A 15880-nucleotide genomic window follows, 5' to 3' on the forward strand; every position below is an offset into this window, starting at 1 on the left:
ACACACGCGAGACAGATAAGTATTTTTTGCCCCTGAAAGCCGTTATTTGGTCAACCTGCAGGTGGGAGCGCCTACAACTTCAGCCATTTAGTTCGTTGGCCTTAAAAAAAAAATAAAAAATAAAGAAACAGCCGTTTAGTAATATACATTTGTTGCCTGTGGGCCTCTTGCTTTACTACCATGACTTTGCACATGGTTTTAATCATCAGTTGTACAAAGTACCCAACAACATAACGAAATCGTGTATGAATCGTATGTATACGAAACGAAAATTAAATATCAGAAAAAATAGAGAAAAGAATGGAAGTATGACGCCACCGGAGGTTTAGAGTGCATTTGACACTAGATCGCGTGTTGTTTACACTGCCGGAACTGACGGCTGGGACGAAAAAATAGAGTGTAACGCAGCGGTCTGGCCTAACAGCCTATGTCAGCATGTCGTAAGTGTGCCTGCTAAAGACGAAACGGCTGAGATCACTTATCACTTGTACGTCGTGTGGCCTTGAGAGTCGGTTCTCCTCTCTCTCTCTCTCTTGAACGGTGAACGGCTATTCGTGGCCGAGTACAAACGGCTGCAACCGACCTCGCCGCTTCTCTTGTCACGACTCGGCGTTGACTTCCGCTGCTAACAAGGAGGTGCGCAGCCGCTAATGACGCGCACGTCGACGCAGGTTTTTCCGGCGACGACCGACGCACCACCCGATCCTCAAGGTCGGTGCAGACGCGAGTGTCATTCCCAGCAACTGCCTTCAGTGGAAGAGCAGCCAGAATAAGCGGGCACTTGCCTCGGGCTATCCGTACATACTCCACTGTCTCTGAGGAAACGGTGGCGCCGAGTTTTCAGCCGAAATAGTGGCACAGTAACTGGCGTCGCAGTTTGCTAATTTCGCACCCAGTGTTCGAAATCCGATACCAGTTGTATTTTTGTTTTTTAATTTGTATTATTTTAGTAATTATATTGTTTTATTTTACTTTATTTTCATGTATCTACCCATGTCCGTAAAAGGTTAATACACAACTGTTTCTTATCAAACTGGGGGATACGAGAGCTCACATTAATTGTACAACTGCAACTCCATTTCACACAAAGTCTCACCCATTTATTATATAATGCATCTGTGGACATTGAGGGCTTACCATCTTTTTAAATTCTCGTATAGTGATATTTCATGATGTTGTTGTTGTTGTTGTCCTCAGTCCAGAGACAGGTTTGATGCACCTCTCCATATTACTCTATCCCGTGGAACCGTCTTCATCTCCCAGTACCTACTGCAACCTACATCCTTCTCAAGCTGCTTAGTGTATTCATCTTTTGGTCTCCCTCTACGATTTTCACCCTCCACGCTTCGCTCCAATACTAAACTGGTGACCCTCGATTCCTCCTTTTCATTAGTCATGTGATCTACCCATCTAATCTTCAGCATTACTCTGTAGCAGCGCATTTCGAAAGCTTCTATTCTCTTCCTGTCCAAACTGTTTATCGTCCATGTTTCACTTCTATACATGGCTACACTCCAATTATTCTCGTTTTACTTTTGTTGATGCCCATCTTATAACCTCCTTTGTCTATTCCGTTCGGCTGCTCTTCCAGCTCCCTTGCTGTCTCTGATAGAATTACTATGCCGTCGGCAAACCTCGGAATTTTTATTTCTCCATAGATTTTAACTCCTACCCCAAATTTTTCTTTTGTTTCCTTCACTGCTTGCTCAATATACAGGCTGAGTAACATCGGGGGTAGGCTACAACCCTGTCTCACTCCCTTCCCAACCACTGCTTCCAATTCATGCCCCTCGACTCTCATAATTGCCATCTGGTTTCTGTGCAAATTGTAAATAGCCTTTCGCTCCCTGTATTTACACCTGCCACCTTCAGAATTCTTATAATAATTCTTTTTATTCGTATGTTTGTTCTTCAGGAAGCTCTAATGTGTTTTCTTGGATGGTACTGATCGTACAAATAATCGAAACGCAGATATTCGAAACGCTCGAGCATCATGCTCGGGGCAGGTTCGCCACTGGACGTTTCTTCGTCAGGGATCTCACTCGGGAGAGAAACGTCGTCAACACCGATGAAGACTTCACGCGTTGGCAATAATATGGCGGCAATTGATTATGAATGAAGATACAATACACGAACTTCACCGAAAACAATTTCAAATCATTTTCTCGTCTTTTTTTAAGTCATTGCTCTGAAAACAAGTTATGAAATTCAAACGGGACAAAATAATAAAGCAAATAATTGACTGGAATACTCTTTTTCAAATTCTAAAGGTGGCAGGGGTAAAATACAGGGAGCGAAAGGCTATTTATAATTTGTACAGAAACCAGATGGCAGTCATAAGAGTCGAGGGGCATGAAAGGGAAGCAGTGGTTGGGAAAGGAGTGAGACAGGGTTGTAGCCTCTCCCCGATGTTATTCAATCTGTATATTGAGCAAGCAGTAAAGGAAACAAAAGAAAAATTTGGAGTAGGTATTAAAATTCATGGAGACGAAGTAAAAACTTTGAGGTTCGCCGATGACATTGTAATTCTGTCAGAGACGGCAAAGGACTTGGAAGAGCAGTTGAACGGAATGGACAGTGTCTTGAAAGGAGGATATAAGATGAACATTAACAAAAGCAAAACGAGGATAATGGAATGTAGTCAAATTAAATCGGGTGATGCTGAGGCAATTAGATTAGGAAATGAGACACTTAAAGTAGTAAAGGAGTTTTGCTATTTAGGAAGTAAAATAACAGATGATAGTCGAAGTAGAGAGGATATAAGATGTAGACTGGCAATGGCAAGGAAAGCGTTTCTGAAGAAGAGAAATTTGTTAACATCGAATATAGATTTATGTATCAGGAAGTCGTTTCTGAAAGTATTTGTTTGGAGTGTAGCCATGTATGGAAGTGAAACATGGACGATTACTAGTTTGGACAAGAAGAGAATAGAAGGTTTCGAAATGTGGTGCTACAGAAGAATACTGAAGATAAGGTGGATAGATCACGTAACTAATGAGGAGGTATTGAATAGGATTGGGGAGAAGAGAAGTTTGTGGCACAACTTGACTAGAAGAAGGGATCGGTTGGTAGGACATGTTTTGAGGCATCAAGGGATCACAAATTTAGCATTGGAGGGCAGCGTGGAGGGTAAAAATCGTAGAGGGAGACCGAGAGATGAGTACACTAAGCAGATTCAGAAGGATGTAGGTTGCAGTAGGTACTGGGAGATGAAGCAGCTTGCACAGGATAGAGTAGCATGGAGAGCTGCATCAAACCAGTCTCAGGACTGAAGACAACAACAACAACAATTTGGCATAGTAGTAATACGTTCTCCTTACACTTTTATGTGATTGCATCACTAAAAGGGTGGGAAATACAGTTTCTTCAATTAGTGGACGAATAAGGTTAACGGTTGTATCAATATACACCGGAAAACATTCGTGTGGTACTTCTGTACAGGTATGGCTATATAAATGGAAAAAAATGAAACGAAGTATTAATCGGGTTTCGAATACGGTGCCGAAATTAACAAGGTATTACGGTAACCACTGAGCCACCATTTCCCTTCAGAAAATCACGCGCAAAAAGGTACCAAACTCTCGAAAACTTTGCGCGCCGTTTTTTTTTCCTTTTCTTTTTTCAGAAACGATCGAGACAAGTGCTCGTTAATTTGGACCCCTCTTGTACTGGCAAAAGTTTATGGGAAGTCAGGTTATACGGTATCTGCCATGTCCTGGCCGTGGCCGAACTTCAGTTGCCGACATTCTGCACGTCATCCCACAGGCACGTAGGTAGAGACCGCGCACAGCGCAATATCTGCCGTGTTGCGAAGTCTGAAACCAACATTTAATTGACGCCACTGAAAGGCAAGAAAGCCCAGTGTCTGCCTTTGCAGCACGCACTATGCGCATAGGAGCCGACATTTACAGTTTCTCTTCTCCACACCTCTAACCGAGCATTGATTTTAACAGCTAAAGCCACCAGTCTTGGTATGATACACGGGGCAGTCGGATTAGTATGAGCAGCGCCTATGTGCAACGTCGGTATGCAATAACCACTCGCAGACCCGTTGTCAGCACAAAGTGGAGGGTACATAAAACGTGTCGAGGGAGACGGGGAAAAGGAGTGCAGTCGTTATAACGCCGAAACAGAGAGATATATCCTTTTTTTGTGGCTTTAGGGCGCACAACTGCATTGGTCATTAGCGCCCTGACTAAGTTAGGAATGTACCGCGAGGCACAAGGTTAGAACAGCAACTAAAAGGGACAACACTATAAAAGACGTATTAATAGGCATAGGATTAAAAAACTACAGCATAATCAAACGTCCTTCGACAGGAGTGTCGAGTTGATAAAACGAAGAACGCGAGCAGCAGCTCCTGGGTCATCCGCTAAAATGGCATCCAGAGTACATGGCAGGCCAAGATCAAGACGCAGCGCAGTAAAATTCAGACAGGACGTTAAAATGTGGCGGACCGTCAGCAATTGCCCACATAGAACGGCGCCGGCGCTGCCGTCAGCAGATGGCGATGGCTGAACCGGCAGTGTCCAATTCGTAGCCGGGCCAAAACGACCTCCTCCCGCCGAGAAGGACGTGAGGAGGACGTCCAAGCTGCGGGAAGAGGTTTCAAGGCCCGAAGCTTGTTGTCCCTAAGTGCAGCCCAGTCGGCTTGCCACAGCGATGAAATGCACCGACAAATGACCCTGCTACAATCTGATGAAGGGACACAACGAGAAGCCGTCCGAGGCTGGAGGACCGCAGCCTTGGCCGCGGCATCTGCAGCTTCGTTCCCAGGGATACCGACGTGGCCAGGAACCCACATGAAGCTAACTGGAGACCCGTCGTCCACCAGCTGCTGAAGGGAGCGTTGGATCCGGTGCACGAAAGGGTGAACCGGATCACTGAGGCTCTGGATGGCGCTCAGAGAATCGGAGCAGATGACGTAAGCAGAATGGCGGTGGCGGCAGACGTAAAGAACAGCCTGGTAGAGGGCAAAGAGCTCAGCTGTGAAGACCGAACAATGGCCATGTAGCCGGTATTTGAAACTGTGCCCCGACAATAAAAGAACACCCGACCCCGTCATTGGTCTTAGAGCCATCCGTACAAATGAAGGTCATATTAATGAACTTCGGACGAAATTCGAGAAAACGGGAGTGGTATACCGAACCGGGGGTAACCTCCTTTGGGAGCGAGCGTAGGTCAAGGTGTACGCGAACCTGAGGCTGGAGCCAAGGTGGCGTGTGGCTCTCGCCCACTCTAAAGGTTGCAGGGAGTGAAAAATCAAGGTGTTGAAGGAGGCGACGAAAGCGAACTCCAAGGGGTAGCAGGGCAGAGACATACAACCCGTATTGACGGTCGTGAGAGTCGTCAAAAAAGGAACGATACGACGGGTGGTCGGGCATTGACAGAAGCCGACAGGCGTAACGACAAAGCAGTATATCGCGCCGGAAGGTCAGCGGCAATTCACCGGCTTCAGCATGAAGACTCTCGACGGGACTAGTATAAAACGCTCCGATCGCAAGCCGTAAACCCCGATGTTGTATGGAGCTGAGGCGGCGTAAGATGGACGGCCGTGCAGAGGAGTATACAAAGCACCCACAATCCAGCTTGGAGCGGACGATCGACCGATATAGGCGAAGTAGGACCGTTCGATCCGCTCCCCACGACATACCACTGACAACACGGAGGACATTTAGAGAACGGGTACAGCGGGCAGCCAAATATGACACATATGGAGACCAACTAAGTTTCCTGTCAAATGTAAGACCTAAAAATTTTGTTGTCTTGACGAATGGGAGAGCAACGGGGCCAAGTGGTAAGGACGGTGGGAGAAACTCTTTGTAGCGCCAGAAGTTAATACAGACCGTTTTCTCGGCAGAAAAACGGAAGCCATTGGCGACACTCGAGGAGTAAAGACGGTCAAATGGTTCAAATGGCTCTGAGCACTATGGGACTCAACTGCTGTGGTCATTAGTCCCCTAGAACTTAGAACTACTTAAACCTAACTAACCTAAGGACATCACACACATCCATGCCCGAGGCAGGATTCGAACCTGCGACCGTAGCAGTCGCACGGTTCCGGACTGTGCGCCTAGAACCGCGAGACCACCGCGGCCGGCTAAAGACGGTCAAGAGAACGCTGAAGACAGCGCTCCAGGAAACATGTACGTTGCGCGCTGCAATAGGTGGTAAACTCGTCCACGAAAAGGGAGCCTGGTACATCATCCGGGAGGCAATCCATTACCGGATTGATCGCTATGGCGAAGAGAGCGACGCTCAAAACGGAGCCCTGTGGCACCCCATTCTCCTGGCGAAAGGTGTCTGGCAGGACAGAACCCACTCGTACCCTGAACTGTCGATGCATTAAAAAGGAACGAATAAAAAGGGGGAGGCGACCGCGAAGGCCCCATGTATGCACGGTGCGGAGAACGCCCGCCCTCCAACAGGTGTCGTAAGCCTTCTCGAAATCGAAGAACACAGCCGCGGTCGGGCGCTTCCGCAAGAAGTTATTCATAATGGAGGTCGACAGGGTAACCAGACGGTCAACAGCAGAGCGGCGCCTGCGAAATCCACATTGTACCTTGTTAAGTAGGCGTCGAGATTCGAGCAGCCAGACCAACCGAGAGTTAACAATTCGCTCCATCACCTTACACACACAGCTGGTAAGCGAGATGGGTCGATAACTGCAGGGCAAGTGCTTGTCCTTGCCCGGCTCAGGAATCGGTACAACAATAGACTCGCGCCACCGTGATCTCGTTATTCCTGAGAGCACTACGTATCAACATAAACGGGCGTCTACACTTGCGGACTGTGTCCATCCCTACACGGAGTTCGTTCTTCCCCAGTTTGATGGCGTCTACCAGCCACACTTGATAATGGCACAGCCGAAATCATGATCGTGTAAATGTAACACTGCGAATAAAAAATAAAAATAAAACAGTGTAATGGCGGTACTGATCTCAAAGAAATATGTAGCGACTGTGGCCCCACATTATGAAAAAAATTACAGCTGACAGTTTTCGTGCGTGGTTGTAAGGCCACCAGGGCGCCTCTACTGTACTCCCCTGGCCACCGAACTACCAGCAGACAGTCTGTGCGACCACCACGACCGCGCTTTTCGCGCCACGGACCCTCAACCGAGAAACGTCGCACAGCTGATCGGGGCACAGGTCCAGATCCCAGCCGGAGCTTTCCGGAGCTACACCGACTCCCTCCCTGCCCGTCTCGGAGCGGCCGATACTGCAGAACGTGCTCATTCAAGCTTTTGACAGGTGATCACATCCGTGTGACCGAACACCGTAGTTGTACCAGACGTAGCCTCCGCCATACGCCTCAAGTTGGCTCGGCAACACACCGTGCGTGTGGAGCATCACGTCCGCCGACGCTGCGCGCGGAACGGCAGAGAGAGCAGACTGGCTCAGCTGTTTGGCAACTGTCTGCCGGCTGACCCCGTGTCCTGCGCGGGTTATCAGCCTCAGCTGAGCGCGGCTGACGCACTCGGCTGTACGAGCAGATACTGTGTGTGTGTGGCAGCGGACGGCATTTGCGTCACAAAGGTAGTAACGCATTCCGCGAGTTAACACTGCGTGACAGGCGCTCTCGAGAGCTCCGTTATCAGAGTCGGAGGGCGCGCGCACCGGACAAGGCCGGCTTTTCCTCGTTCTCTGCTTTCACCCAAAAACGCCCTGCAAGGTACCACAGCCACCTACCGCCGGAATCCACGATCTGCATTTCCCGTCTTCAATTCCGATTGCACCTCTATCAGCGCTAGGAATACAGACGGAGTTCCGAAACTACTCGTACAAATTAACACGTGAGGTAGAGAACATCTAAGCAAACATACTTCCTTAATGAACACACTTTCCTGAAGTCAACTCGTAATGTTACGTAACATTTTGTTAGTGGTGCTAACGTAAGATAGTACGTCGCTGTACGTGACTGGCAATGGCTACAGACATTCAAAACTGCTGTCTATTTATTTATTCACTTACACGCCAAGTTCCGTAGTACCAAATTGAGGAGCGATTCTCCAACGTCATGGAACGTGTCAGTGCATGAAATTACAACGTAAATGTAGTAACAGATAAAAATAAAATGTTTATAAACCCGAAAATAATCAAGCCGTCAGTGAACACAATCAACAATATAACAAAGGAATCAGCTTAATTTTTCAAGGAACTTCTGAACAGAATACAAGCAGTGACCCATGAGGAAACTCTTCAGTTCCGATTTGAAAGCGCGTGGATTATTGTTAAGATTTTTTGAATGTTTGTGCTAGCTTATTAAAAATGGTTGCAGAAGTATACTGCACACATTTGTGCACAAGAGTCAAGGAATTGCGATCCAAATGCAGGTTTGATTTCTGCCGAGTACTAAGTAGGTGAAAGTTGCTTCTTCTTGGGAATAAGCTAATATTGTTAACAGGAAACGACAGTAATATATATCCAGGCTAGTGAACACTGCTCGACAAGAGGTTCGCGAACTTAACGCCACTTACTGCCCGAACCGCCCGTTTCTGAGCCAAAAATATCCTTTTAGAATCAGAAGAGTCACAACATAATATAATACCATACGTCAAAGGCAAAAGAAAATAAGTTAAGTAGACTACTATTCGAACGGTATCTGACGTGATAGTTCAAAAGATTGGAATAGTAAAAGTGGCAGCATTAACTCTTTCAACGAGATCCTGAACGTGGGCTTTCCACAACAGTTTACTATCTGTATGAACACACAGAAATTTAAAATGTTCAGTTTCACTAATCATATGCCCCTTCTACCCCCCCCCCCCCCCCCAATTAACCATGGACCTTGCCGTTGGTGGGGAGGCTTGCGTGTCTCAGCGATACAGATGGCCGTACCGTAGGTACAACCACGACGGAGGGGTATCTGTTGAGAGGCCAGACAAACGTGTGGTTCCTGAAGAGGGGCAGCAGCCTTTTCAGTAGTTGCAGGGGCAACAGTCTGGATGATTGACTGATCTGGCCTTGTAAGAATAACCAAAATGGCCTTACTGTGCTGGTACTGCGAACGGCTGAAAGCAAGGGGAAACTACGGCCGTAATTTTTCCCGAGGGCATGCAGCTTTACTGTATGATTAAATGATGATGGCGTCCTCTCCGGTAAAATATTCCTCCAATTCGGATCTCCGGGCGGGGACTACTCAGGAGGATGTCGTTATCAGGAGAAAGAAAACTGGCGTTCTACGGATCGGAGCGTGGAATGTCAGATCCCTTAATCGGGCAGGTAGGTTAGAAAATTTAAAAAGGGAAATGGATAGGTTAAAGTTAGATATAGTGGGAATCAGTGAAGTTCGGTGGCAGGAGGAACAAGACTTCTGGTCAGGTGACTACAGGGTTACAAACAAAAATCAAATAGGGGTAATGCAGGAGTAGGTTTAATAATGAATAGGAAAGTAGGAATGCGGGTAAGCTACTACAAACAGCATAGTGAACGCATTATTGTGGCCAAGATAGACACGAAGCTCACACCTACTACAGTAGTACAAGTTTATCTGCCAACTAGCTCTGCAGATGAGGAAGAAATTTAAGAAATGTATGATCAAATAAAAGAAATTATTCAGATAGTGAAGGGAGACGAAAATTTAATAGTCATGGGTGACTGGAATTCGAGTGTAGGAAAAGGGAGAGAAGGAAACGTAGTAGGTGAATATGGATTGGGGCTAAGAAATGAAAGAGGATGCCGCCTAGTAGAATTTTGCACAGAGCACAACTTAATCATAGCTAACACTTGGTTCAAGAATCATAAAAGAAGGCTGTATACATGGAAGAATCCTGGAGATACTAAAAGCTATCAGATAGATTATATAATGGTAAGGCAGAGATTTAGGAACCAGGTTTTAAATTGTAAGACATTTCCAGGGGCAGATGTGGACTCTGACCACAATCTATAGGTTATGACCTGTAGATTAAAACTGAAAGAACCAGAGGTTGTACAGAGTTTCAGGGAGAGCATAAGGGAACAATTGACAGAAATAGGGGAAAGAAATACAGTAGAAGAAGAATGGGAAGCTCTGAGGGATGAAGTAGTGAAGGCAGCAGAAGATCAAGTAGGTAAAAAGACGAGGGCTAGTAGAAATCCTTGGGTAACAGAAGAAATATTGAATTTAATTGATGAAAGGAGAAAATATAAAAATGCAGTAAATGAAGCAGGCAAAAAGGAATACAAACGTCTCAAAAATGAGATCGACAGGAAGTGCAAAATGGGTAAGCAGGGATGGCTAGAGGACAAATGTTAGGATGTAGAGGCTTATCTCACTAGGGGTAAGATAGATACTGCCTACAGGAAAATTAAAGAGACCTTTGGAGAAAAGAGAACCACTCGTATGAATATCAAGAGCTCAGATGAAAACCCAGTTCTAAGCAAAGAAGGGAAAGCAGAAAGGTGGAAGGAGTATATAGAGGGTCTATACAAGGGCGATGTACTTGGGGACAATATTATGGAAATGGAAGAGGATGTAGATGAAGACGAAATGGGAGGTATGATATTGCGTGAAGAGTTTCACAGAGCACTGAACGACCTGAGTCGAAACAAGGCCCCCGGAGTAGACAACATTCCATTAGAACTACTGACGGCCTTGGGAGAGCCAGTCATGACAAAACTCTACCATCTGGTGAGCAAGATGTATGAGACAGGCGAAATACCCTCAGACTTCAAGAAGAATATAATAATTCCAATCCCAAAGAAAGCAGGTGTTGACAGATGTGAAAATTACCGAACTATCAGTTTAATAAGTAACAGCTGCAAAATACTAACGCGAATTCTTTACAGACGAATGGAAAAACTAGTAGAAGCCGACCTCTGGGAAGATCAGTTTGGATTCCGTAGAAACATTGGAGCACGTGAGGCAATACTGACCTTACGAGTTATCTTAGAAGAAAGATTAAGGAAAGGCAAACCTACGTTTCTAGCATTTGTAGACTTAGAAAAAGCATTTGACAATGTTGACTGGAATACTCTCTTTCAAATTCTGAAGGTGGCAGGGGTAAAATACAGGGAGCGAAAGGCTATTTACAATTTGTTCAGAAACCAGATGGCAGTTATAAGAGTCGAGGGAAATGAAAGGGAAGCAGTGGTTGGGAAGGGAGTCAGACAGGGTTGCAGCCTCTCCCTGATGTTATTCCATCTGTATATTGAGCAAGCAGTAAAGGAGACAAAAGGAAAATTCGGAGTAGGTATTAAAATCCATGGAGAAGAAATAAAAACTTTGAGGTTTGCCGATGACATTGTAATTCTGTCAGAGACAATGGACTTGGAAGAGCAATTGAACGGAATGGAGAGTGTCTTGAAAGGAAGATATAAGATAAACATCAACAAAAGCAAAACGAGAATAGTGGAATGTAGTCAAATTATGTCGGGTGATGCTGAGGGAATTAGATTACGAAATGAGACACTTAAAGTAGTAAAGGAGTTTTGCTATTTGGGGAGCAAAATAACTCATGATGGTCGAAGTAGAGAGGATATAAAATGTAGACTGGCAATGGCAAGGAAAGCGTTTCTGAAGAAGAGATATTTGTTAACATCGAGTATAGATTTAAGTGTCAGGAAGTCATTTCTGCAATTATTTGTATCGAGTGTAGCCATATATGGAAGTGAAACATGGACGATAAATAGTTTGGACACGAAGAGAAGAGAATAGAAGCTTTTGAAATGTGTTGCTGCAGAAGAATGCTGAAGATTAGATTGGTAGATCACATAACTAATGAGGAGGTATTGAATAGGATTGGGGAGAAGAGAAGTTTGTGGGACAACTTGACCAGAAGAAGGGATCGGTTGGTAGGGTATGTTCTGAGGCATCAAGGGATCACAAATTTAGCATTGGAGGGCAGCGTGGAGGGTAAAAATCGTAGAGGGAGACCAAGAGATGACTACACTAAGCAGATTCAGAAGGACGTAGGTTGCAGTAGGTACTGGGAGATGAAGAAGCTTGCACAGGATAGAGTAGCATGGAAAGCTGCATCAAACCAGTCTCAGGACTGAAGACAACAACTGTTTAACTGTAAAAACTGAGACTTATTGTGATTTAGCGTTAATTTATTCTCTACAAGCCATGAACTTACGTCATGAACTGACCTATTTGAAACCTTAGCCAATGTTGCACACTACATCCTTTACTACCAAGCTAGTGTCATCGGCAGTCAGAAATATTTTAGAGTTACCCGTACTATTAGATGGCGTATCATTTATATAAATAACAGGAGTGGCCTTAACACTGACCCCTGGGGCCCACCCCATTTGACCGTACCCAAATTAGAGCCCACATCACAGACATTCTGAACACTGTCAATAATGACCTTTTGCTGTCTGTCGAAGTAGGAGGCGAAAGAATTCTGAGCTACTCCCCACATTCCGTAATGGTCCAACTTCTGGAGCAATATTTTCTGATCAACACAGTAAAACGCCTTAGCACAATAAAAAAAATATGCCTTCTGTTCGAAAACTTTTCTTTAACCCATCCAGTACCTCACAGAGAAAAGAGAATACAGCGTTTTCAGCTGTTAAACGACTTCTAAGGCGGAATTGTAATTTGATAGCAAATCGTGTGATACAAAATGATCAACTATCGTTACATACACAACTTTTCCATAACTTTCGCTAACACTGATGGCATAGAAAAATGACTAAAATTGCCTATATTAACCCTTTATCACTTTTTTAAAGCAGCTTTACTACTTAGTATTTTAATCGTTCAGGAAACTATTCCTAAATGAAAAATTACAAATGTGGCTCAGTACAGAGCTAACATGTGCAGCACAGAACTTTAATATTCTGCTAGACACTCCATCATATTCATAAGAGTCCTCAATCTTCAGTGATTTAATTACTGACTCAATGTCAACGTTTTGTGTATCACGGAGGAGTATTTCAGACATCAATTTCGCAAAAGCAATTGCCAAGAGTTTCACGATTCCCTGCTTTGTATACAAAACCTTGGCTATGGTCTTTTTTTCTTTGCGCAAAAGCAACTTACTTCGTACGCACCCACGTCAGAACCGTTGTACACAAAGATAAAAAAAGCAGTAAAAAAAGGTCTACACGTTGAGCGCAATCGGCGGAAGGGAAGACAGCTCAAACCATGGACGTGGAGAAAGGTCTGTAAAATACGCTATAGGCACATGGAGGTCCTTAACTGAATATTTTACGCTACTGGCCATTAAAATTGCTACACCAAGAAGAAATGCAGATTATAAATGAGTATTCATTGGACAACAATATTATACTGAAACTGATGTGTGATTACACTTTCACACAATTTGGGTGCATTGATTCTGAGAAATCAGTACAACCACCTCTGGCCGTAATGATGGCCTCGATACGCCTGTGTCTTGCATGACCACAGTTTCCCAAAAACCATGCTAGTTTCTGCAGATGAGCTTCTCAGAGTCTAGAAAGGTCATTATGTCTGAACACCGAAAGAAGAGAATATAGAAAGACACCACCACCAGAGAAAAGGAAAAAAAAGAGAGCCACCACCACCAGAGAAAAGGAAAAAAAAGAGAGCCACCACCACCAGAGAAAAGGAAAAAAAAAGAGAGCCACCACCACCAGAGAAAAGGAAAAAAAAAGACAGCCACCACCACCAGAGAAAAGGAAAAAAAAAGACAGCCACCACCACCAGAGAAAAGGAAAAAAAAAGACAGCCACCACCACCAGAGAAAAGGAAAAAAAAAGAGAGACCACCACCAGAGAAAAGGAAAAAAAAAGAGAGACCACCACCAGAGAAAAGGAAAAAAAAAGAGCCACCACCACCAGAGAAGAGGAAAAAAAGAGACACCACCACCAGAGAAAAGGAAAAAAAGAGAAAGACACACCACCACCACCAGAGAAAAGGAAAGAAAAGAGAGGTCACACCACCACCAGAGAAAAAGAAAGAAAAGAGAGGTCACACCACCACCAGAGAAAAAGAAAGAAAAGAGAGGTCACACCACCACCAGAGAAAAGGAAAGAAAAGAGAGGTCACACCACCACCAGAGAAAAGGAAAGAAAAGAGAGGTCACACCACCACCAGAGAAAAGGAAAGGAAAGAGAGACACACCACCACCAGAGAAAAGGAAAGGAAAGAGAGACACACCACCAACAGAGAAAAGGAAAGAAAGAGAGACACACACCACCACCAGGAGAGAGAGAGAGAGAGAGAGAGAGAGAGAGAGAGAGAGAGAGAGAGAGAGAGAGAGAGAGAGACCACCACCAGAAGAAAGGAAGAAAAGAGAGAGACCACCACCAGAAGAAAGGAAGAAAAGAGAGAGACACCACCACCAGGAAGAAAGGAAGAAAAGAGAGAGACACCACCACCAGGAAGAAAGGAAGAAAAGAGAGACACCACCACCAGAAGACAGGACGAAAAGAAAGACACCACCACCAGAAGACAGGAAGAAAAGAAAGACACCACCACCAGAAGACAGGAAGAAAAGAAAGACACCACCACCAGAAGACAGGAAGAAAAGAAAGACACCACCACCAGAAGATACGAAAGAAAAGAAAGACACCACCACCAGAAGATACAAAAGAAAAGAAAGACACCACCACCAGAAGACAGGAAGAAAAGAAAGACACCACCACCAGAAGACAGGAAGAAAAGAAAGACACCACCACCAAAAGACAGGAAGAAAAGAAAGACACCACCACCAGAAGACAGGAAGAAAAGAAAGACACCACCACCAGAAGACAGGAAGAAAAGAAAGACACCACCACCAGAAGACAGGAAGAAAAGAAAGACACCACCACCATAAGACAGGAAGAAAAGAGAGACACCACCACCATAAGACAGGAAGAAAAGAGAGACACCACCACCAGACGAAAGGAAGAAAAGAGAGACACCACCACCAGACGAAAGGAAGAAAAGAGAGACACCACCACCAGACGAAAGGAAGAAAAGAGAGACACCACCACCAGACGAAAGGAAGAAAAGAGAGACACCACCACCAGAAGAAAGGAAGAAAAGAGAGACACCACCACCAGAAGAAAGGAAGAAAAGAGAGACACCACCACCAGAAGACAGGAAGAAAAGAGAGACACCACCACCAGAAGACAGGAAGAAAAGAGAGACACCACCACCAGAAGACAGGAAGAAAAGAAAGACACCACCACCAGAAGACAGGAAGAAAAGAAAGACACCACCACCAGAAGATACAAAAGAAAAGGAAGACACCACCACCAGAAGATACAAAAGAAAAGAAAGAAACCACCACAAGAAGATACAAAAGAAAAGAAAGACACCACCACCAGAAGATACAAAAGAAAAGAAAGACACCACCACCAGAAGATACAAAAGAAAAGAAAGACACCACCACCAGAAGATACAAAAGAAAAGAAAGACACCACCACCAGAAGATACAAAAGAAAGACACGGAAAGAAAAAAAAGACACTGAAATAAGAAAGATGTATTTTGCAGTATGGATGATAGCTTGCTGGATGATTTGGGTGGGGAGAGGGGACCAAACATCAAGGTCATCAGTCTCATCAGATTAGGGAAGGAAATCGGCTGTGTCCTTCATAAGGAACCACCCCAGCATTTGCCTGACGCGACTCAGCGAAATTGCGGAAAACCTAAATAAAGATGGCCGGAGGAGGTTTAGAACAGTCGACCTCTCGGATGCGAATCTATTGTGCTAAGGACTCCGCTACATCGCTCGGTTATCGAAGATGAAAAAGTGCTCTTAACTCTTATGCTTTAGAGACTTCTTTTTACTAGACTTCTTTCGTTGTTTTGGCCCACACTACCACCTCTGAAAGTTGCCTGCCCTACAATCTTAGCAACAACAGTAGGTGTACATGCAGTCCAGTGTCAGAGGTATCAGAACGATTTTCGCTCGTAACTTTCGACTCCGTCGTTTACAATGCAGGAACCGTTACTTCAAATTGATACATTTACCCTCCACTA

General features: G+C 44.9%; 1 protein-coding gene across 1 annotated transcript in view; it reads left to right on the forward strand.

Annotated features, from left to right (window-relative positions):
• The window catches only part of LOC126295069 (splicing regulatory glutamine/lysine-rich protein 1-like), a 24880-nt gene extending 9512 nt beyond the window's left edge, over positions 1–15368 (forward strand). The window contains exons 2-3 of the mRNA XM_049987315.1: positions 13445–13991; positions 14227–15368. Coding sequence (XP_049843272.1) covers positions 13445–13991; positions 14227–15368 — 1689 coding nt within the window. The remainder of the gene's footprint in view (positions 1–13444; positions 13992–14226) is intronic.
• The last annotated feature ends 512 nt before the right edge of the window (positions 15369–15880 follow it).

Source organism: Schistocerca gregaria, chromosome 11, assembly GCF_023897955.1.
Source record: "Schistocerca gregaria isolate iqSchGreg1 chromosome 11, iqSchGreg1.2, whole genome shotgun sequence".
Classification (NCBI taxonomy): Eukaryota; Metazoa; Arthropoda; class Insecta; order Orthoptera; family Acrididae; genus Schistocerca; species Schistocerca gregaria.